The sequence below is a fragment of the Populus alba genome, chromosome 10 (genome assembly GCF_005239225.2).
Source record: "Populus alba chromosome 10, ASM523922v2, whole genome shotgun sequence".
Taxonomy (NCBI): Eukaryota; Viridiplantae; Streptophyta; class Magnoliopsida; order Malpighiales; family Salicaceae; genus Populus; species Populus alba.
Window position 1 is genome coordinate 13,980,440 of NC_133293.1, and position 24,987 is coordinate 14,005,426.

General features: G+C 34.7%; 2 protein-coding genes across 2 annotated transcripts; both read right to left on the minus strand.

Moving 5' to 3' along the window:
- Positions 1-180: 180 nt before the first annotated feature.
- On the minus strand, positions 181-1,459 carry LOC118047664 (AP2/ERF and B3 domain-containing transcription repressor RAV2). The gene has a single exon (XM_035057015.2). The coding sequence runs from the start codon at positions 1,328-1,330 to the stop codon at positions 221-223; it is 1,110 nt and encodes a 369-aa protein (XP_034912906.1). The 5' UTR covers positions 1,331-1,459; the 3' UTR covers positions 181-220.
- A 13,683-nt stretch (positions 1,460-15,142) lies between these two features.
- Positions 15,143-24,140, minus strand: LOC118047650 (receptor-like protein 4). Its single transcript, XM_035057002.2, has 9 exons — positions 23,883-24,140; positions 22,726-23,769; positions 22,504-22,654; positions 22,305-22,376; positions 21,488-21,556; positions 20,585-20,656; positions 18,265-18,342; positions 17,056-17,261; positions 15,143-15,606 (listed from the first exon to the last, which is right to left on the minus strand). The coding sequence occupies exons 1-9, from the start codon at positions 23,950-23,952 to the stop codon at positions 15,500-15,502; spliced, it is 1,869 nt and encodes a 622-aa protein (XP_034912893.1). The 5' UTR covers positions 23,953-24,140; the 3' UTR covers positions 15,143-15,499.
- Positions 24,141-24,987: the final 847 nt, after the last annotated feature.

A 24,987-nucleotide genomic window follows, 5' to 3' on the forward strand; every position in this document is an offset into this window, starting at 1 on the left:
TAAAACTTTGCTGTGCCTAATTTCAAGCTTTATTCAGCCTTTTGTCTTGTAATTATAATATAATATACAATTAGCCTTTTGCAACTTGCAGCAGCAGCGGCTACACCTCCTGACCCCCCCACCCCTCATTCTCCCCCCTAACCTTCCTAAAATTCACAAAATGCCAAGAAGAGAAAAACACAAAGTAAAACCAAGAAACTAAAAACAAAATTACAAAATGTTACAAGGCTCCAACGATCCTTTGTTTCTTACTATACTGATGATCTATTGACAAAAGCTCCATATCCCTCATTGATCTCTTCCCATCACACCCATTTTCCATCCCAGGTACACTAAAAATGTTAACCCCGAACAACCTCACCATCTGAACGGCCGGTTGAACCTGGTTGGGCCCGCTTCTTGCTTTCCAATCAATGTAAAGCTGCTTATCAGGTCCAGTTGATCTTTGAAAGCAAACAATGTCACCAGCTTTCAAGTTCTTTTCTTTAACAAATCTGCTCCACCCCTTTGTCAAAACATAACTTTGGCTACTATTCCAATAAGAATAACGAAACCTCCACACTTTGCCGCTCACATCTTCCAAGTTAAGCAATACACCTTTGGTACTATTGCTTGATGTACTTTGCAAAGGAAAATTCTTTTCCGCATGTTGTTTTGGTATCACAAGCCGATTCAATTTCCCAACATCACTCGGAGTCACAGCTTTCTCAAAAAGCTGTTCACGCGCTTTCAACAGTACCCGACCACAACCATGATCATAACTATTATTCTCATAGCTTGCTGTATTCTTGTATTGCTTCCCATTTACCCCACTGTTACTCCTGTGGTTCCTTTTGCTTTGCTCTAGCTCGTCGTTGTACGTGTGTTTCCTCAACATGTCGACGATTTCAGCTTTGGAATGAGCGTTCAGGAAAGCAGCCTCTATTTCATCATCTTCGGTCTCATTAACTTGCTTGAAGTTAGTCACGGCATCCCTTCCACGGAATCTCTGAGCAGCAATATCATACGCTCTTGCTGCTTCATTTTCTTCATTGAATGTCCCGAGCCACACACGCTGGTGCTTCTCGTAAATCTGTGCACCCCAGCGACCATTTGGCTGGGGGACAACACCTTTGTATTTAGAAGAAGGGAGTTTTCTCGATTCAGCTTCGACACCTGATTCCGAATCAAGAACAACACTACTATTGCCGCTCCCAACACGGCAAAGTGACTCGGGTGGTGATTTTGTAGTGGTAGCAGGTGGTGGGAAGTGAGAGAGGGAGGTTGGTGTGATGGTTATGGAGTTATCAGTACTACTAGTTGTGCCTTCATCTATGCAGCTTCCATCCATCTTTTTTCCCTGTTGTTGTTGTAGTTGTTGTAAAAGAGAGAGGAGCAAGAGAGAAGGAAAAGAAGAGACAGAGAGATGAGGTGTTTTTGTTGACTAAAGAGAGAGGTATGAAGTGGGTTGTGTAGGAGGGTTAGAGATTATATATATAGAGATGCTAGAGGAGTGGGTTGGCTAGTTAATTGTTTATTACTTTTATTTTATTAGTTAGGGAAATTAATGTGGGGTGGGGTGGGGTGGGTTTGGGCGGGTGGAGTTTAGGAAAATAGAGGGGAGATGTGGGGGAGTTGGGTCAACCCAAGATGGTGGCGAGTCACGAGGAAGATTCAATTCATAGCGAGGCGAGGGGGGAGGGGGGGCTTTAGGTTTAGGGTCATGACCAAGTATGTGCGTGTTGTGGGCTGCGTATGTAGAGTGGGACCCATGCCAACAAGTTGATGGGGTTCACATGACTGGGGACCGTGTTTTTAGTTGAGTTCATTCCCCCTGAGCTTAGTTTCGCTGCTACTGCTGACCACCAAGCATGGTCTCCTCTTTCTACCTCTTGATATTGTTTTTACACGCACCAGGTCACAGCGCTACCTTCTATCTTATCTGATAATCACCCGACTGCTACTTGCATTCCATCAAAAAAATCTTGTCTATTATTTCTTCTTGTTTTTATCACGCCAGTTGGAATCTAGATATACACTTTGAGAATGAGATCATAGAGATAGGGTTTGGTTCGGTTCGGTTCAACTCGGTTCGACTCGCCTGACACGCTAGTGGGCCTTGCAAGATCAATGCTGCTGTTACTTGCCAAGGGTAAGGGAATGGATAGACACGAAGGACAGAGGCTCGCCCAACAAGAAACTCCCAGAAGGGGGGGATCATTTCAGACGTCGTTGCCTGGTTTGATTCCTTCTCTTCCAACCTTGGTTTGTCTTATTGGCTAGGTTCACCACAGTATCTCTCAAATCAAAAACCTCCTTCGATAATATCATCATTCCATTCATTTGCCCAACCAACACTTGACATTTTCTGCCACCAAGTGGGTTTCCTCTTGTTTGTTTTTTACCTCGGCTCATAGGGAAGATTTTATTTAGAATCGACACATATTTTTAATATGATTTTTTTAATAGTATAAATATAAATTTTTTTTTTCTTATACGATAAAAAAAACCATTTAAAAAAATTGATTATATTTTAATATATTTAATAAACATTAATGCTAAAAACTTGAATTTAAGAGGGTTTAAAAACAAACCAAATAATTCTCGATCAATTTCATATTAAAGAATAAGATTGAAAAAAAAAAATTTTAAAAAACAACTTGAATCAATTGGAGTAAACTCGTCAAACTCATAACATGAATTATAAAATCAGAATAACTTTATAAAAAAATTATGAAGTGAATAATGTTTTGAAATGCTTTAAGATTTTTGTAAGATGTATAGAAATATCATTTTTTTTTATAAGAGAAGTGATATCTTGATATTTTGCTTGGTATGAGCGTGTAAAATAAGCATTAAAAAATCAAATTAATATTTTTTTTATTCTTAACTTTTCATTTTAGGCCCTCATTTATCTATACGACTAGTACCTTGCAAGTTGGGGTGCCCTGTTTTTTAATCCAAGGGTTAAAGAAAAATACATCTTTTGCGAGGCCCTGGATTTGATATATTTTGGTGGGCAAGAGATTCTGGCTAGCCCTGTAATAATTTTATTTATTTTTATGTTTTAAAAATATTTTTTAAAAATTATTTTAAATTAATATTTTTTTTATTTTCAAATTATTTTTTTATATTGATATCAAAAATAATTTAAAAACAAATTTTAATATATTTTTAAATAAAAAATATTTTTAAAAATAATCACTCAAATACTTTCAAACACTAACTATAAAATAGGAAAACAAACAACATAAGAAGTGGTATTATAAAAATAAAGGTGCTTTTGTACGGATGGTCCTGGGTCTCTAAAGGGCCCACGTGGCAAGTTGAGCATAACATTTTACCGTTGGCTATGGTTCTGTTTCTTTTGGTTTCTAAGTGGGTCCCAACTAGAGAGTCCACTTGATTTCATGAATCCACCAATCAAAGGTTAATTAACAGGAAATTATAGGAGTATTACTAGTTTGAATGCGTCAAAAATACAGTAGTTTTTTTTTTAATAGATGTACGGTATTCCCGTGTGGTGATGCGAAAAAGCTGTCTCTCTGTTATATTGCCCCTCTTTTACAAGTGGGCACGTGTGAATAAAACGGAGGGTTGTCCTAGAGAGAGAGAGAGAGAGAGAGCATTCTAGCTCTTGCGATAAAGATGGAGCTCCTGTTTGTTTAATTAATTTTTTAATATTTTTTAGTTATTTTGATATTTTAAATATTAAAAATAATTTTAAAAAAAAAAACGAAAAACTCCAAAATATATTATCTGTAATGTACACTACCAATCTAAATTTATTGGATTGATTTGAGATGTCATTTGACAATTTCAGCGCAAGCGTGTGGGTCACCCATAAATGGCGTAGACCTAGTCTACCGATTAAGGTTTTTCCTCCTTACATCGTAAGCTGTCCGGACAGTGGAATGATTAGTATAGTTACTCAAATCCAGGGGTGGACGAGTTTAGTTGTAGGAAACAGGTGGGTACAGGAAACCAAAGAAAAAAACAAAAAGGTAAGAAAGAGGATCTTACGGTGGTTTGTTGGCGTGCCATGCCCGTGATGATATGCAATTATTTTGCTTATTTAAAAATTGTCAGTACCCCTGACCAATTACTGAGATCGCCTAGCAACTTAAGAACCAATCAATTCACATGATTAATCCCACGAATTTTTTGTACGACTTGATGGTACTTAATTTTATGTTATATATTTTTTTTTTATATGAGATGTCCGGGTCAGTTTTCTTGCCTGTATCATGTTTAATTTTACAGTTTACTGAATGTCCTGCAAACTCAATAAGCAAAATTATGTTATATTCTTTTTTTTGGAGAGGGAGGGGGAGGGGAAGAGAGTTGGTGGGTTTTTTTTTTTCTTCATTTAACTTACATGTACACCGCTAGTTTCAATTTCTGAGTTCTTAGAATTGTTCTATGAAAAAAAAAGCTCTCTTTTCACAAAGAAATACCTATTTGCCCTTAACTTTGTCGCTGTTCCTGGTTGGATAAATTTTATTTTACATAAAAAAAAATATATAAGTTTTTTTAAGATATTTTAAAAAAAAATCTAAATGACAAATAATAAAAAACTTATGCATATCCATGGATTTAATTAAATAAATAAGGAACAATACATGCCAATAAATACAATGAAAATAAGAGTCTTGACGGGTCTCTTCGACTCGCCTCATTGCAAGCAAAATTATTATTTTTAGCGCAAAAACATAAATACATGAATGTTAATAATATATTTTTTGATATCGAATAAAAATTATAATAATGAATTAGAATACTGATATTTATATATATAAAATAAAATAAAGATCATGCATATAAATAAAAACATTTAAGATCTCAAGTTAATTGTTAACATAGTAGAAAAATATAACAATGTTGTAATTACCACACTAAAACATCATTTTCCCAATCACCACGCTAAAATAGTAATTTTCTTTTATTTTTGTATAATAATTAAAAAAAGAGTTAAAAAAGACCAAGTAATTACAAAAAAAAAAATTTATAAAAGAGTGAAGATAAGAACACAAAAATTTGGTATAAATAGATCAAGCTATAGCGATAAATATCTAAGTGTAGAGAATAAAAAATAATTTTTAACAAAAAATATGTATAACAAATATATTATAAAAAAGTGAAGATAAGAAAAACAAATAGTGAATAAAAAAAAATATAGCTGAAAAAATCCAAGTAGGAATTTTTTTTTTTTTAAAAAAAAAGAACTGCAAATTTGCCATCATTACATTAAAAAAAAAATTACAATCATGTCATCAGTAATCATATCCTCTCCTCGTTAATTGATTATTGATCATGTTTGTATCTTACTATAAAGTCTATGATAATCCAGGTACCCAGATTATGCTGACTTGGCAGCCTACCTGATCGCATGAACGGCCAATAAAGTTAAATACGCTTGCACACATAGAACATGACAATGAAGCCTGACTACTATAGTTAATATGGCAACTTTTATTTAATTCGCCGGATTAGCTTAAAGAGATTAATCAATGTTATCTTCCAATTATCACTTGTTTAATTCCACTGGACAGTCTGGTAAAACACTCTTCAAGATCTTAATTCCATCAAGGACATGATTAGCGCATCTTGATTATATACTAATTACCTCCTCTTGATCATTATCAAATTCATCTATTTAGTTACTTTTAGTAATTAATGGGCCATTTTGTCTACCATGATTTTTTTTCCTCTTGATTATCTGGCCATGCTTATCCAGGAGATCCTTGTCACATCCGATAAACACTTTCCTTTTTTAATATTAATATGAATGTATGATTTTAATTTGTTACTTTTTTTTTTTATTAATGTGGGTATTCGAGTCAGCTTGCGAGCACCTCGACTAATCCTATAAGTCATAAAATTAACGATCATGTAAGTTTTCCAGTAAGTCATCATACTAGCAATAATGGGACTCGAATTTGAATCACATGAAAAACAAATTTTTGATCTCAAATTCTTATCACTATACCATCACATGACTCAAATTTACTGCTTTCTTGAATCTTATGCCAGCCTATTAGAAGTACATTAAATTCTCACTTTTTTTATTATAAATTAACGAACTTAGTTCATTTTCTCATAGATATAATATCTTCAATTTTTTTTATAAAAAGAAATCAAAATATACGTCACACCCTTATCACAAGACAACCAAACAATATTTGATGATAAAGAGAAAGAGATAAAAGAGGATCTAACTTACTCATATGTCAGCAATCCCAATTGGGTGAGTGCCTCATATGCCTCAAAAGCAAGAGCACGTGTTCATCTATCTCCAAGATAAAAAAAAGAAAAATATAACTTCGTGATTATCTTAATATGAAACATAATATATATATATGTGAATGACATGTTACCATTTTCCCACTCCCTAGGGCTTTCAGTCGGAGATGACTTAGGATGTCTACGCCACATCATACCCACCGAACCCATGCCATGCCATGTTAATTTAATTAAAAACTGAAATACAGACGATACACGTATGTGATGGAATCTTTGATTTGGATGCATGCTTAATCTGTTTTGGGATTTAGATTAAGCTACTAACCATTAATTATGCTCATAGTTGTTACTGATTAGTAATGCCAAAATGGGGCAGACAGGAATGTATGCATGCATACATACAGTGATTTAATGCCCGCAGGTTTGGGTTTGTATGTACCTGATGACGTCACTGCATTAAGAAATCCGAGGCTATGGCTCTTGGAGTGTTGGAGGAGGAAAGGAGAATTGATCTGGTCATTTTTTACTTTTGTTTTCTATGGATGTTGGTGGGAAATTGCACCACCAATTTCTCCTCCTGGCCTCAACAAAAGCAGAGGAAATAAGCACCACTCGACGTGAAGTTCTCAAACAGCTGATCATCTAGAAGATGGGCTCAAAAAACTGAAATTTTACTATAAATAAACACTAATTAATTAATTAACAAAAAAAGATATACTCTATATGCCGATGTTTCCATGAGAAATTCCCTGACTTGATAGGCAATTATCCAACCTCGACAACCGTTCATTGCTGTTGTTGTTTGGTGTGTAGAGATAAGTATATGGTCTTAATTGGTTTTCAGCCAATGAAATGCGTAAAAATCAAATTTCAATTTGAACCGAAACACTATTCCATTCTTGGTTTTTTTAAAAAAATATAAATTAATATAAAAATGTTTTTATGATTTTTTGTTTTATACTCATTTGATATAAAAATACTAATAAATATCATTAATTACAAAATAACATCAAACATCCGAATCAAATAACATGATCCATAAATCATAAATATAGCACTGGAGATTTTTTTAAAAAATTAATTACAAGCTTATCCTTAAGATCGGTATTTAGATTCTGGCGTCTTTTCTTTTACAACAAGATAATTTATAATGAAGTTGATGCATACGTGTCATGGGCTATTTCCCCCTTGCATCGAGCATAAAGTAACTCGTCCAGTACCTAATCCCTAGCCTCCAGCTTTTGCCACTTGCATCAAACTGAAAGATTAATTAAGTAGATAACCTCTAGTTATCTGCATTAATCAAAAAAGGTGAGTTAGCACCACATAAAATTTGCATTAGGAAAAACTAAGGTAATTTGGGCAAAGTATAACTAAATAATTTATTTGGCCTTTTGTTTATTCCTTTAATATTCCTCCAACTTGTTTTGTTTGTTTGTTTCAACATGTTCACACGCACGCACACATTGCAAGAATTAGAATAACAACAAAAGTTAGGGGTAGAAACATCAATAATTAATTAAACAGATAGAAGGGTCGTGATATTAATCATGATATCTTTGACCGTTGCTTTGATTCTGTACCGACGTGGACAATGACCTTTCTTTTCGGGTCAATCCACCACGTGATCGTCGTCTCATAACTCTAGAACGTAGCGGTGACCATGATTGCTGCTTTCTACTCCTGTGGTAGTTTCTTTCTCAAAAACCTGTCATTTTATTTCCCCAGCAAACGACATGTCAAGGCTTAGTAATGAAACCGTGCTTGAACCTCCTCGTTTTATTCATTTATCTTTTCTGCTTTCCCCCCCAATGTCGTTGATGCAGTAAGTGGACATATTTTTTAAAATCATCATTTTGGATTTGAATCAATTATACAAGACTCGATAGAGAAGTAATTAAGTTTCCATGGATAAAAAAAGCGAGGCATTTATTGCATAATCTACTACTTTGACATGAATATTTCTTATATAAATGTGTGTGTGTGTGTGTAATTGATTTTTTCGTCTCGACACAGCCAATTGTTGGCCACCAACTGAAAATTCTTAAATCTACCCAGGGTCCAACATTAAAAACTTGTTCAAAAAGGAATTATTCTAGTTCTAGAGCCTGTAGGGAAATATTTTTGTACTGGGAGTCCTAGTTGAGCAGTGGTGTTCGCACTGTGGTACAATTGCAATTTTTTTTCTTCATGTTTTTGAGTTTTAAATTGATTTTTTATATTTTAAAATTATATATGATGTTGAAAATAAATCTTAAAAATTATTATTTTAATAATTTTAAATAATAATAATAATAATAATAATAAAAACACTCTTAAAATCCCTTCTAAGTTCTACAACGATTTTTCAGACAGACACTGCCAAAGAACAAACAACTAGGCGGAAACAATTGTTTCAAGGTAAACCAAAAATGGGTACAGCTAGAGCAGCAAATAGGCTAGGCTGTAAAGTGGGGCAAGGCATGGAGCCCACATCATGTAAACACTAGAAGTTGCTTTTGTTGACTGTTTTATATGTTGCAGTATTTTTTATTTTTTTAATTGAAGTATCTATTAATTTTTTAAAAATTTATTTGAATTAAAAACATATTAAAATAATATATATTTTTTATTTTTTAATATTTTTTTTATTATCAATATATATTAAAACGATATATATAAAAAAATTAATTTTACGGGGAGACACATCAAGCAGCTAGCATCATCCCATTGGTCATAAATGGGCCCACCACCTCTGCATGCCACGTAACTCTTCCCATTGGTCAAGATGTGGTGTGTGTCAGAGAGAGCCCTTAACAGGTAAGGGGTAGTTTCTCAGAAGATAAGGCACCAATTTGGCAATTTGTGCTCTCTCTCTCTCTCTCTATCGTCCGTTATCTCTTCTGTAGCTTCACAGCCTTCATTAATTATTAGCACTGCAAACAAGAGGGGATGTTATGGGGGCGCAGGCGATCACAATTATAATGTTTTTTATTTAAAAATATATTAAAATAATATATTTTTTAATTTAAATTTTAATTAAAAAATTAAACTGGCCAGCCGAACATACACTTAAGAATTTTCAGGTGGTGACCAAACAATTAGAGCGTGTTGCAGTGTGGTAGTAGTTGTTTTTTAAATAGTTTTTTCGTGTTGAAATACATGCTAATGATTTTTTTCATTTTTTAAAAATTATTTTTGATATCAGCACATTAAAACGATTCAAAAAATACAAACCGCACTCAATTTTAACAAAAAAAAAAATTTCAAAATTTTAAAAACACAGCCACAAACACTACCTTTAATCTTCCAAGTTTAAATCAAGTTATACATGATTTTCATTCATTTTTCATTTTTGTCTTTAATGTCATGGGAAATTAGGTTTTATCACTTTCTTTACGGCAAAACAGAGAGAGAGAGAGAGAGAGAGAGTTATGAAGTCAATATTTATAGAGTTTAATTGAACCTGCCAACTGCATGTATTGACGGGGTCTCATTCGGTTTTACCTGGTCAAAATCAACTCTTTAAATAGTTCAGACGACGGTCTCATTCAGGCATCGTTTTCTCGCTTTTGGAGACTAGCTAGTGCGACTCCTCTGGTTAATTAGCCATGCATGCATTTTAATTTCGCTTAATTATTTCTTCATTTTATGAAACCAGATGCAGATTTTTACTGGCTTTAAGAATCAGGACAAAATTTAAAGTGAAACATTTTCCAGAAGAACAAATAAAAACACAAGAGAAAATAACTTTCCTGTCCTTGGGGTTATAAACTGGGTTAAGTCCCGCATAATACTCACAGTTTCTCTTGGGCCCCTAATAATCCTTGTTGGTTTTGTGCATAGATTAGCAAATTAATTAATAAATAAACAAGTGAGGTCGACGAATCTGACCGACCTAAATAATGTTTTAAGAAATTACCCTTTAAATCACATGCATAAAATCCAATGTGATGCTAAATACAGAGCTACGTCCGATCTCCAACTCCAGAATATTGGGCCCTCCTTGTTTTATTTTATCGGTGGAAATTAAAACTCTAGCAGAATATAAGGTATAGTGTTGCCGACATGGCACGCATAAACCAAACATTTACGTACGAAGTCAAAAATGTAAATGCGTCCACTTGGTTGCTCGCTGGTTCTATTTAAAAACAACAGCGTTCTTGTTTTCTTCTGCCGCAGATAAGCATTCAAGCCAGTTGCGTCTTATTCTGCTAGCACCTAGTAGCCCTAGTTGTCAAAGTATACTATATTTTAATTTAATTGAAGTATTATTTCATTTCAAATTCAAGAAATTAAGTGGAAGCAAGATGATCTCAATTAATATAAGACGAATTCACTGTTATTTATGTGCAAGCTCATGTGGACTTTCAGTACAGATCACTCAACCACAGGCTGAATTTTCACTACGTGGGGAATAATTAATTTAATAGATTGAGATTTTAATATTCAGGTATGTGTCTGTGTTTGTACAGAGTCATTTAGTTAGGGGAGAGGAGCCTTCTTCTCGTGCATAAACCAAGGTCAACCAAGTCAACACATTTTTTAAAAATACTTTTTTCGTACGAATTTGTAGAAATTGTGGACCTCTATGCATGCGTTTACATTCAAAATAAAAATAAACAGATATACTAGCGGCTGTTTTGGATCTTATAAAGCTACGCCCTGGCATGGGTGTGATTCTTTGAAATTGGATGAATTAATTAATTAATTAATATGGATTTCAGAGAAGTACAAAGATTTTAGTGTTATATGTTATTTTTAAAACAAGGTCATTGATTATTGGTGAATTGAGGTTTTCTCCTGAAGTTTTTTTTTTTCATAAAAAAAACTCTAAAGGATCTTGGCTATTCATTGAGAGTAATCATCTCTCTCGTTATATAATAATAATAATAATAATAATAGCTGAAAGTTGAATTCGTTCACCAATAATAATAATACTTTATAGGCATAGACATAAATCACTGTTCACTATAATAATATAATTAATTTTTTGCCCATTCAACAAAAAATGGCGAGCTTGCTCTTGCGGTAATTGATATTTTCAATAAGAGACGTAATTCATTACGCAATTGTTTGGAGACGATTGATTTTTTAACCTTTTAGAGCGCATTGTAAAAATTATATTGTGCTTAAAATAAAATTTTATTTAAAGATTGATATGGAATAATTTGATTTTTTTATATTTGTTAGGAACAACATTAAGATTTTCATACCCTTAAAAGCATAAAAAATTTTAAAACTTTCAACCTAGGATATTTAAGAATTCTAACTTTGGTTTTTTTTTAATTACAGGTTGATTGGGTCATTTGATTTTTTTATATTTTTAACAAACAATATAAAAACTTTCATACCTTTAGAAAAAGAAATCAAACTTGCAACCAGAGCATTTGTGTATTTTCAAGCTATTGTTTTTTTGTTTTGTTTTTGTGATTAAGAGTTTGGATTGAGAGAAGTTGTTGGCGTTTGCTTCACAAGTGGGCGACACTCGTACCCTTCAAGTAGCGCCTACGCGACTCTTTGTATTCTTTTTATTGGGCTATGCATGTTGCTGTCATAGCAATGGTTGGGTTCCAAATGATTTTTTTTCTTCCTCTCCCTTTTCTATCTCTCTTATCCTTACTAGATAAATAAATATGTCCTTTCATTTATTAATATTTTTTAAGCCTTTTTTATTACATTTCTTGCTTTAATATTTTTTAGGGTTTGCCTTATATGAGGGTGACCATGACAAGCTTATAAATAGGGTTACAAGTTTTCAAGGTTAACATGAGTTAACTTTGATTTTTTTTTTTATATATATTTTTTTAAAGAATTTTTTTAATTTCATTATTGAACATTGAGAATTGGTTTTCATGTTTTTTTTTTCCCCTTTCTATGGAATAATATATATATTGTGCCAATGGTCACAAGATTAGCGAGTTAACCCAGATTTTTTTTTTCCACCCATGAACATTGAGTTGTTATATGATTGAACTTTATAGTTTGACTTGGACGTGTTTGGGTTGGTGTTTTTGGATTTTTTTTGTATATGTTATTAAGTTTTTTGGTAATTTATTTATTGTCTTTGTATTTTTTAAAATTTGTATTATTTAAAAGGTGATTTTATTAAACCTAATAAATGACCTAATTTTTATTTTATTTTTACCTTAATTATTATTTTTTTTACATTGAAAAATACCAAGCCCTACAGTATAGCGTGGCCGTATCTAGCAACATCCAAGTTTAAGTCCGCATGGTTGATTTTTCTTTGATTATATTTGGGAGTGTGGTTGTGGTTATTTTTCAAAGTATTTTTTACTCGGAAATACATAAAAAATAATGTTTTTTTAATTATTTTTTATATTAATATATCAAAATGATCTAAAAATACCAAAAACATAAAAATTAAATTTTATTAAAAACACTTTTAAAATACAAAAATAAACAATATCTTTAGGCCGTTTGGCACTGCGGTCCAACCATCTTTTTGCAAAAATTCATTTTTTTTTTTTGCTAAAATTGAGTGCGGTTTGTACTTTCTGGATCGTTTTGATGTGTTAATATCAAAAATGATTTTTAAAAAATAAAAAAACATCATTGGCATGCTTTTCGGTACGAAAAGCTATTTGAAAAGCAACCGCTACCACACTCCCAAACACCCTCAATTATTTCGGGCACACGGGAAAGTTGGGGCTTCAAGATTTTTTTAAACAAAGTCTTATCAGATGCTATGATTTTTCAAATATCACAACAAGTATCTGATTTAATATGTCAAAAACAGACATAAAAACTAACGAGTATGCTATGAATTTATCTCTTTTGATATTAATTTCGAGAAGTGGATAAAGTAATTCTTCGATGTTTAATAATATCTCGAGAGGTCCATGATAGTTAGTTAGCACACCAGCAAAATCAACTCCATACATACGGCCACAACTTGGACAGCTAGGTATAATTAATCAATGATTAGTCTACCTTCAATTTATTATATTTGAATTATTAGTTATAGTCAATTTTCAAAACCCCAGTTGGAATCAAGTGTGGAAACATCAATCATATCATCTCATCTCATCAAGGAGATAGGGTGAAGTTGAAAACAACACCTCTCACCGTCGTATCAGCTACGCACACTTGCATCACGATACAGTCCCCAACCATACACATTAATCACCATGCTGCTTGCTTAATTAGGTATAAGATTATTCAACTTAACGCGCTATAATATTGTGTTAAAAGAATCATCTGATGAATTCTCAAGGATTTGTTGTCGAATTCTACCATAAAAAGGGGGAAAGATTAGGTCACCTGATGCGGCTCTGTCTCTTGAAAGGGAATGAACATATATTTACTCCGTATAAAAAAATAAAAAAGAGTGAGGACTTGATGAAGTATGCTCATCGGATTCCTTTTCGAAGAGCATAACCAGCCGAGAAAAAAACAACCAAGAAGGAAGGTGACAAGTGAACACGAACGTGGGGTCTAAGCTAGAGATGATAGAGCACAAGTGCTGACGTGATGACAGGCTTCAAAGTCCAAAGTTATGGCTTTTTGACATTTCGGGCACATAACATATGATATGTGAAACCATCAGAGATTCCCGCAGTTTTTATTTGTGAACGGGGACGTACGATTCTCAACAGGACAACACTTCTGCAACCACATCTTTTCTTAAAACCGCGTCGAAGATATCATTGACGACAGTGAAATCTCGAGCTTGTACTAATACGATGAATATTAATTATCGTTCCTACGCATCCCCAGGACCTTCCATCCTTCTTTCTTCAGCTGCTAGCTAGCTAGCTAGCATTCATCATGTGTTTGCCGGGAGTTATTGTTTTTATATTTTAAAAATATATTTTTTATAATTTTTATTTGAAATTAATATTTTTTTTAGTATTTTTATATTATTGATATAAAAAATAGTGTTTAAAAAATAAAAAATATTATTTTAATATATTTTTTAATAAAAAATACTGTGAAAAACAACTGTTAATCCACTTTTAAATACTTTATTAATTATTGTGCAAGAAATGACTGGTTTGAGTTTATGTTGGTATTTATTAAAAATGTTAAATAAGTGCTACTCTACATGGTACCGTTTTTTAATTGTTTTTGATAAATTTCAAATAAAAAAAAGGAGATGTTAAGAACATTAAATGACTCTTAACAAGTACCCTGAAAATACATGTGAATCGAATCCTTTCACTGTAATACATGGTCACTAATCACAATTTCACACATGAAAGCTAAAGCTTTGAGTTTTTTACCATGAGAAGATAGTCATGTTCATCCACACACATAATAGATTACTCCGAAGGAAAATTAGATATCTAGAGAACAATGCATAATGGATGATCGATCCTTTATACAAAGAGACTTAGCTTGAAGATTATTCTTTATTAGCCATGGTGTGTTCTATAATTAGTGTTTGTTTGGTGCTGTTGTAATTTCAAAGCACAAATGTTTTTTTTTTTCCTTTTCTAGTTTAAAAGCAATCCTTGGTTAATTCCTATTTTGATTTAAAATAATGCCACTCTGAAGGAAAACAACTTGATTTTCTCTTGATAAAAATAGGAATTTAAGGTTTGATCAACGGTGATTTCTGCTATAACACAGATAAACAGCGTTACACGTCATAGCCACCAGCTCTACAAGAGAGTCAACAGTTAAAGAATTTCTCATGGAAACGGCACAGCCATCAGAAAACAGTAACATTATTGACAGTTTTTGCCTGGAGTGGAGAAAGATCTTTAAAAAGCATGCATAAACCATCTGAACGATGGATAGCTTAGCCACGGTGAATACCAGAAACAGCTTTGTGTAAATTTGTCGCAGATATTACAGGATGGAAATGCCAGTCCAAAACAGATGAATTAACAATGCTTCAGCTGAAAATAATTACTGAGAAAATAATCAGCCAAAAAGTTTATCATCCAACGCTACCAAAACTGGGACCAAATGGTATAAATGTGTGATGCCCTTTTCATAAATTGAAGATGAACTCACAGCATGTTCTCATAAAATGCTGCAAAGCCGGTATGATACATCAGGATGGCTTATCCAGTTTGTTTTGTCAGTAAAAAAAAAAAAAAAAAAATCTCAGATACATTGCATTGTATAGACAGTGTGACTTTACAAGACCCCATCTTGTTTCCATTGTTGAAAGATTCCAAATAGACGAAGTCCTCTTTGTGGAGTGGATGCTGCTCTCATCTACTTGAGCATTCTGCAACAGCTGCATCCAGGGTCCCCTCTCTATGCTCTCTTAGTGAGCTGAGGAATATCAAGATCATTACTACCTTTTTCTAAAAGACTGTTATTGGGGACCATAAGGCGATGGCAATCCTTTGGCATGTTGGCTCTCCATTTCAAGAAGCATCAAGGACTTCTGCCTCTGGTACCTGTTTCTCTTGGCAGCCATTGCTGGGAGAATACAATTGTATGAATTGAATTTCTAATGCCAATCAAGACACAGGAAAGAATGCATGATACCTAACCAACTAGCTAATGAAACAAAAATGACAAATTTGATAGAGAGCATTTTGTTGTCACATGCAAACTGAACGGCTCCAATTCTTTCATAGCAGCAACTACAGTTTTGGAGTCAACTTTCAGAAAGGTTGAAATCAGACCAGGAGGAATGAAACTACGGAAAAAATATCTCCTTCTCCCTTTTCTTTTTGGTTAGGTATTATAATATTACATTTAAAACGGAGTTAAGTGAGGATGAGAAAGCATCTGTGATGACAGCTAATAAAGCCAAATTGAAGGTGATGGTATTATTGTTACTGATGAGTGAAACTACGGAAAACATATCTCCTCTTTTTCCCTTTTCTCTTTGGCTAGGTGTGTGATAACATCGAACATAAAATGGAATTAACCGAGGATGAGAAAGCGCTTGTAATGACAGCTAATAAAGTTAAATTGAAGGTGATAGTGATAGTATTATTGCTACTACACACTGTGCTACTTACAAACAATTAAGATCTATGTGGATTCAGTTAGGAGGTAAGGATATTTCAGATAGAGACAAGTGTGAGAGGAAAGTTGAGCTTCCTTGCCTAACAAGGATGAAACTCTTATGATGATGAGATGATTTATATCATAGGGCATAAGACACCATTACTTGTTTGGATGGATTTCTCAAGACTCTGGAAGACAAGTCAAATTGGACGGATTCTAAGTGGGACGTTACTCTGTGTGGCATATTGTGAAAAAAGCCATCGAAGGATGAAAACTAAGTGCACGGTGTATTCACTGGTTTTATATCGCTATCTAAAACTCTGGGATCTAGGCAAACAAAAGGACGGACTACAATACAGTACCAACATCATCTAGCAGCAGAAGTTCACTGACTAAAAATTTATCAGTGGTGGGTACATGCAACCTTTCTCCTATATGGAGGCTTGTGCTTTGAATGACATCTCACTCCCAAGTCCCAATCCTTGTTGATCTCCTTTTGCAGTTTAATATATTATATACTGCTCCAAGTATAATCCTAGTCCCTGATTCCAGATCCTAATTTAATCCATGGAAGTTTTTTTTTTTGTAATTCTAAAACAACATCTCCAAGTGGTTGTTAACATAGGAATTTTAAGATGTTTTATCAGGAATAGATAATTCCAAATGATCAATGGTTTCAAACTATTCTACAATAAAAGGAAGCCAAAATAAGGTCCAAAGGTGGAGTGGGGCCTCGAATTTGACTGGCCTCTATAAGAGTGATATCTAATATGCTTCGTGTAATGCATGCCTTAAAAATTCAACAACATATCGTGCCAGATGACCTATCAGACCAGCTGACAGCCATAGCATAATGCATGTAATGAAACTAGAAGATGACAAACTTGAACATCCTTGAAAAATACTTACACATTAGATCGTGAGTTGGAGCAAATTCATAATCATGTCTACGCCTCCTGATGCAGATTAGGTATCCCAACACAAGCAAACAAACAAATACTAGGCAGGATAAGCCTATAGCAATTTTACCACCAGTGGACAAGCGACCATTATCCCAGAAAAGAGAGCATTGTGGCAAAGATGGTACTCCACACAACCCCTTGTTACCTGATAGACTGTAAAACAAGGTGTTTTTCCGGTAATGAGTTGTTAAAGAGACATTAATTCATCAGGGAATAAAATAACAAAATGACCACTGGCTCATGGGTACTTTTGAAAGGTAACAGGCATGAGGCATTGATTCAATTTCGATCGTAAGCAATGTTAATCTCCAAAAAAAGAAAAAGAAATAGAAATAGCAAATTGGTATATTCCAGAAATTGTGTGAGCAACATGGAGCCAAACATTCGGCAACTGAAAGTAAAGAGTTGTCTGTTAGCATCTTTTGATGCTGCAAAGAGTAATCTATAATATGAAATACTAATCACCATTGCCAACTTGAACTGAAATGGGGATCTCACATCAAAATGGGAGAGTGGGTGGGATAGGACTTCCCTAAGAAGTGAGAAAGTGATCGCGAAACAGGGGTATTCAATAACAGCATAGGTGAAATTCATGCAGATAACAATTTTTTTGGAAGGATATGGCTAAAAAGGAAAACGCACTCAACCAACAGACTAGTCATTCAGGTTTGAAGAATATGTGAATTGAATTGTTACATATTATGATTGCCCATCTTGCTAGATAATCAAATTGATTGAAAAACAATGAAATTATGATTTGTGAACCATCAATCAACGACAGGCAACTCTCTTGCACAGACTAAGACAGCATGAATCCAGTAAGGTCTCATAATGCAATATCACAGACAACTACAGACTATGGACCTACAGTATATGCTTACTATTTTGGTAAATGTAGTCCTCTAAAGAGCGAGGTATTTAGGCAGTAGGTCAAATAGCATTAAAAGTCTTTCAATTTCATACTCTAGAGGATTTGAGGTGAATATAAAATATTCGACATATCATAACAAATTAAATAAGTAAAAGTAGAATCAAGAGATTTAAGGATATTGCACATAGGTTCAAATGCAGGATGGTCCATACCAAAGGTTTTATTGCTAGAAAATTAATAATATAATAAACTAAAAGAATCGTGAAAGCTAGAAATGAAGCATACTCAATAGCTCCACCATGCACACCAATTGAATAAAGTTCCTCTGGTACCCGCCCTTCCAATAAGTTACCATTCAACATCCTGGAAACAAAGAGATGTCGAGGGAATAAAATAATGGAAAATAATTAGGTAATCAAAACTAGAATTATTAATTATTTGGATTTCTATTGCAAATGCTGTAGGTATTTAAATAGTTACCAATTGGTGTTTCTTCAATCAATTTGCTTATCAAATAAAAAAAGGGGGGGGGGGGGGAGACAATGTATCTACCAATAAGAAAAGTTGTAAGAATTAATATACCTAGGGAATTATCCACACTGGAGCTCATGAAGTGGCTGCAACAAAATATACTCTAGTTTCTTTTAGGGGAGAGGAGGGAGGTTTGTGAACAGGTGGAATTAGTACTTTCTAAAAAATGAAAAGAAGAATTGGAAATGCAAAATGATTTTAATGAGTAGGTTTCAAGCCAAAACAGAGCTTCTATCTTGTTTTGCTTCAGAGTTGGCTTGATATCATATGATTTTTGACACCAGAGAAAAGTTAAGCATTTTAAAGTAGTGACAGAATTGGGAGCATGAAACAACTTTTTCCCGGTCAGCTTTTCTGAAAAAGATAAAAAAAAAATCTTTTTTCCTTTTCAAATATAGAGAAATTGCAATCCTTTAAGATGTGATTATTCATTAAACCAACGCAGAGAAAAGGAATCTGCGACTGAAATGTGACAGTATAGATTTCATCATAAGTTCATTTGCCTACCAGCCTCCAGGAATTGGCAATGTGGAAGCAATGCAGTGAAGACACAAAAAAAAAATGAAGGTAAAAGAGAACACTTACAGGGAGAATGAGACATCCTCCCAGAAATGAACTCAAATACTATCAGAAAACAACTTAGGAATGTATATGGAAGTTCTGTTAAAAAAATTACTTCCATAAATAGTTAAACGAATAATTGCTTGGTATTATATACTGCTCATGAGAACCACATTATAATTTATCTGAACAGCTTGACCACTTGATGTTGGGGGAAATAGTAAAAGGGCCTTGGTTTCTTTATCAACAAAGGCAAAGAGGAAAATCTACTAGAAGAGCTGTCAAACGTAGTGATCAAATCCATCTCACCAGTACCCAGCAAAGTCCAAAAAACTAACACTGCATTATATTCTCAACAACAGTTTTCAGCTACTATTTTTAACTTCCCATTTACATGCTTCTAACAATACAGCATGTGTTGTCTTACCCTATTGTTCAATGTGCAAGTAAAAATGCACATGAACAATGGATTGAGCCAAGTCTTAGATTGAATTACAAAATAAAACACTTTTTTTTTTGAAACCGTGGGTGTTTGGGCCAACTTACGCATACCTCGACTAATCCCCCTAGGTCCTGAAATTAACGATCATGTAAGTCTCCAGTGGCCTTGAGGTTTGTGGCACTCAAACTAGTGACCTCTAGGAAGCAAACCCAGGGCCTGACCAGTTAAGCTACGCCCCTCAGGGTTAAAGAAATCACTTTATTCTTGGATGATGAGGACAACTAGTATATGTTACCACCAATGTGTCAAGTGATTTGGTTTCATTTGATGGGTTTTCCACACCATTTCTGGCATAAGCATTTGATGGCAAGTGTGCATTCCAGAGTTAAAGTTTTCAATTCGCAGTTATACAAAACTAGCATGAAATAAGTTTTTTCGATTCTATCTAAACTAATTCCAAGGAAACTAAACATGAAATTTCAATGATAAGAAGGGTTCATTTCTATTTACATATAATAGGGAAGTTGGTCAATCTCTTCTATGGTGAATACATAAAAACATCACATTTGAATTTAAAAGGTAAAATATCCATCTTCTGCATCCAGATTAAATTTCTTAACAAGCTAAATACAAAACAGATACTCAAACTCAATTCTTGCTGAATTTCAAAAAGAGGGGTATCATTTATATAAACATGAGGTCAAATAAAAAAAAATCCACAGAAACTAATATTTAGTAAAATTATTTCAAGAATTTTTTTTTCCAACTTTTGACACTATACCATTCATTAAAAGCATGAAAATCTTCTCCCTGCTGGTATATATGATAATTGCTAACATCATGGCATGCAGGACAGAAATGGGTCAAACACTACCATATTTAAACTCGAGCTGACAATAAAACTTGAAATGAAGAAGAACAACAAATTTTAGCTTCAAAATCCAAATATCAAACAAGCTTGCTGTGTGTGTGTGTGTCTGTGTCCGTGTCTGTGTGCGTCTGTATTATTTTGTGTGTGCGAGTGTGTGCACTCAAGCCTCCAGCATGTATTAGTGCAGGCAAACTACTTACACAAGTTGCAGATGAGTTGCGGAAGCTAGACTTTCCGGTATAGGACCTGAGAATTGATTGTTTGACAAATCCCTACAAAGTAAAAATCAGAAGTGATAGGTTATAACATAATGGAATGCCAGGGTAAGTTCATAGTGGTTGTTAGATAAGTTTCTTAGTGTAGACTTGAAAATTATGGCGGAACATCATTTAAATCAGACTCTAACTTCAGTCACAGAGGACTTAAAGTTTGTGCTACACTATAAAGCTGAATAAATAAAGTGAACTGACCAAGCTGATAAATTAATATTTTAAGACAAAAGGGAGAAACAAGGATAAATATATAGCAGAATAGAAAACGTTTTCCAAACTCAAAGAAGAGATACCCCATAGGAAGTTTACTTAAAAGAAAAACAGGACACACACCCATGTAAACCAGAAAAGGAACACTTAAGAGCACGAGAATGAAAGGACTCGATAGTATTTTTTTCCCTTTCCCCACACGAGGTACACTTCTTTTCATGAATGAATTAGTTCTAAAATATAGACTTGAATGAGTGTGCACATCTAATGTCTTAGGAACTGGAAGCCTTCTAGATGAGCTGGCAGAGAGATAGTCCTCCCTCTCCAAGGGGGTTCTCAAAACCTTCTTGGGCGGGCACTTGATGAAACAAATTGCACTGGGAACACATGCTCCAATCAATTTCTCTTTATTTATCAAAATAATCAACAACGCAACAAAGCCTTAATCCCAAACTAGTTGGGGTCATTTAGGAAACATATAATTAAATTAGAGGTACTAAATTATGAAATGCGCTATAAAACAACTTTTAGCTTACATGAGACCAGAGCTTGCCATATATATTAAAAAATAGGACCACAAACATCAACTGATATAAGGCATATAAATGCTGTAGAACTTACAGCCGTACAAGAGATTGTTGACCTAGTCCTGATGGTAGAGTTCCTCCCAAAGAATTAGTACTCAAATTCCTGAAGATTTAAAAGAGAGTGGTTAATTGCAATGGATGAGCAACAGTATAAGCACAAGAAACCACAGAAATGTCAATCCAAGTTTTAAAAAAATTATGCGCAAGTCACTAAAATTTTAAAACAAATTTTGAGGCAAGCAAGGAAGGGGCCATGACGTAAACAATTTGCAAATGAAAGCAAAAGTCAAGAATGTTCAAACGTTTAGATTATCTACTCAGGAATAGGTGACTCAATTTGATGGACTCTGCAGAGACAACAGTAATGATGCTACAGGTTGCATGTTTGCATGCGAGATCAACTGGAAGACAATTAATTTGTTATTTTATCGAGAAGAAAGGATCCCTTCGCATTAATTAAAGCTGTTTAATGGAGTTCACTTGGTAAAAAATCCCATAGTTAAATTTAGTTCACTCAAAAGAAATCCTAAAAATTTTGTTTAATAAACTCTCTGATAGAAATTGATCGGTCATGATAATTAAAACTAGTATCTGCACCAGTAAAGAGCAGAATGAAAATGAAAGTGGTTGAAAGGACAAGTGCAAAAGCTGGAAACAAGTTGTTAGAGATCTACAAGAAGACATGTCACTGTAAAAAATAAACCTAATGCATCCCGGCAGTGCAGTAGAATGTTGAGAAAAGATGCGCTCATTCCATGCATCTATCGGCAACATGCCAATATTGTCTGCTAGATTTAAACAAATAAAGTGAAACATCTCCAGCGTGTAAGGAATTGGATGCTGATACTTACAGGGTTACCAAGTTCGACAAAAGTGTAATCTGCTCACTCATACTCCCTTTCAAGCCTTGACTTCCAAGATCACTGAATAAAATAACCCAAGAAACAAATATATTTATTAACATGAGATTAAAACTCATCTTCTGAAAAAAAGAATGTTCAAGGAATACAATCTCTCGAATGCATCAAGGCACTTTCAGGCATTTCTTACATTTGCGATATCACGAGTGCAGTTTCATCTTTGTTGGGATGGCATGTAACTCCTTCCCAGGCATCCCAGCTAGTTGGAGCACAAGGATCCCCATTCCATCCCATTCTATCAGGAACTCTCAACGACTCTTTCAATGCTCTCATGGCCATCACTACCGAAACAAAAACACATTCACAGTTGCTAATTTCTAATTCAGAAAAAACAACAAAATCACACACGTACCTTGCTCCGGCGCGGTGGAGAGATCATTAGGAATTAAAGCATAATTCTCAATTCCACTAACAATCGGAGCGCCAAGAACTGGCACAAACTTCACAGTCAACACATTACTGCTCAAATTATGCACTGTATAACTCAAACTATATGCTGCAAAACTCCCAACTTCCTCGAAAACGTCGACCCTCTTCACATTCTTCTCATTCACCACCACATCAAACACTCTCTCCGCTTTCTGCTTCACACTGGAATCAATCTCTGCGAAATGAAACCACAACAGATAATCCAATTTCGCATCGACCGACAGTTCGTACTCGAGTATTCCATTTCCAGTAACCGCCGTTTGGTAAAGCTTCGTGGGAAAAAAATTCGGTGGCTGATTGGTGCCGGTTATGGTTTCTCGTGTGGAGAGGGAGTGGACTATTTTTGTCGTGTTTGGAGTTCGGAGTTCGGAGTCGGACTGCCATGCCCGGCCGAAATCATCAGTGTCGTTGCTGAACCCTGGGCCCCATTGGTTGGACCCGCAGGATAAACGGCCGTAATTAACGAGGATGAACTTATCGCCGATTGTTGCGGAATCGTAAGATAACTGATCGATTTGACGGACTTCGAGGGATCCAATGACGGGAGGGTCAGTGGCAATACTGAAAAAACAAACATCCGCTTCACCGTCTTTGACAAACGCGAAGAGATCGGAGTACGCGCCGTCACGGGCGAGGTTCTCCGGCCAAGGAGAGCGCCAGGAAAAGACGAGAGTACCCTCGACGGATGCGTCGAATGAAGGAGGGTGGGACTTGCCATCATAGTTGTCGTAGACAGTGAACGTACGGAAGAAGTAACGGCCGCTAGGGAGAGGGAAAATGTAGCAGTTTTTTTTACCGGAAGAGAGGGGGAAGAAGCGGAGATTTTTTTCTTGAGGATAGCGGAAGTGGAGTGGCTCCGACACTACAGAGATGGCTCCTCCAGTGAAGTAACGGTCGGAAAGCCATATCGTGTTGAATGGATCGGTTGTGTTTGTAGAACCGCCACAGTCTATGAAGTATGAAGCATCTGCAGTAAAATCGAAAAAAAAAAAAGCAGTTGAAAAAAACCCTGAAAGTTAGTTAAAGTAGTTAGAGAGAGAGAGAGAGAGAGAGAGAGAGGAGGGGATGAGTACTACTTACTACCAAAGGAAAAGGAGAGGGAAGGGGAGAGGAGGAGAGGGAGAGAGAAGATGAGGAAAAGAAGAGACATGGTGTGTGTGAGAAAAAGAGAGATTTGGTGGGAAATGATATCGTTCGGTGTTTTTTTGTTTGTTAATGTTGTTTGTTGTCTGTCGTTTAGACATGGAGGCGTGTAAAAAAGGTGTTTAAGAGAGGGAGGAGGGAAAAGGATCTTGGGAGCCGAGATTAGTAGGGAGTGAAGTGAGGGAAGGGACGAAATTGAGCTGGATTTTTATTTTTATTAGCTAAATTTGGACTTCTAGATTGGTGGAGATATTGAAAATCTTCTTGATGGATCAAAGTAAGAAAAAGTAACAAAAAGAAAAGGGAGATTTGGTCCCAGGAGAATGAATTTTGTTAAAGAAGGGTCAAAATTAGTTGGAATAAGTAACGACCAAGTTAGAATAAGAGCAGGTAATGGAATGTATATTTGAGACGTTTCTCGTGAATAAATTGATTACCGTTTCAATTTGAGTTCAACATGCTTCTTCTTCTTTTTCTTGTTAAAATTTGAATTTTTTTTTAATTTAATGTTTTTATATTTCAAAAATAAATTTTAAAAAATAAAAAATATATTATTTTAATATATTTAAAAAATAACATTTTAAGAAAATAACACTTGTACCTCACTCACTCACTCCCAAATATCATCTCTGAACCTCCTAAATGTTGAGCAAATGGAGGGGGGGTTGATTAGGGCTGGCTGCAGGAACTATCGTTGAGAAGAGATTGTCATCTGTCCCTCTTGGAGAGAGAGAGAGAGAGAGAGAGAGGAGATGGCCGGCAATCGGCGAATATGGACTGACACTGACTGTGATGGGACAGTTAAGTAGGGACGGAGATGAAGTGGTTCCCAGCTGAAACTTAATGAAGAGGCTATGTTTGATGCAAGGGGTCATCTCTAGTTGGTCCGGGTTATTAATGCACAGCTCGCCTCTGTTGCCAGCCACACCACCTCAGCACTGGCAATGATATTTTAAAAGTATTTTTTACAGTGTGATAGTAGTTGATTTTTAAATAATTTTTTATATTAAAATATATGTTAATAATATTTTTTTATTTTTTT

Coding starts and splice junctions, on each gene's coding strand:
- LOC118047664 (XM_035057015.2), bottom strand. CDS start 1,330: ATGGATGGAAGCTGCATAGATGAAGGCACAACTAGTAGTACTGATAAC.
- LOC118047650 (XM_035057002.2), bottom strand. CDS start 23,952: ATGTCTCTTCTTTTCCTCATCTTCTCTCTCCCTCTCCTCCTCTCCCCT. Junction 22,655..22,725: donor CTCCACCGCGCCGGAGCAAG/GTACGTGTGTGA, acceptor TTGTTTCGGTAG/TGATGGCCATGAGAGCATTG. Junction 21,557..22,304: donor TTGTCGAACTTGGTAACCCT/GTAAGTATCAGC, acceptor TTAAATCTTCAG/GAATTTGAGTACTAATTCTT.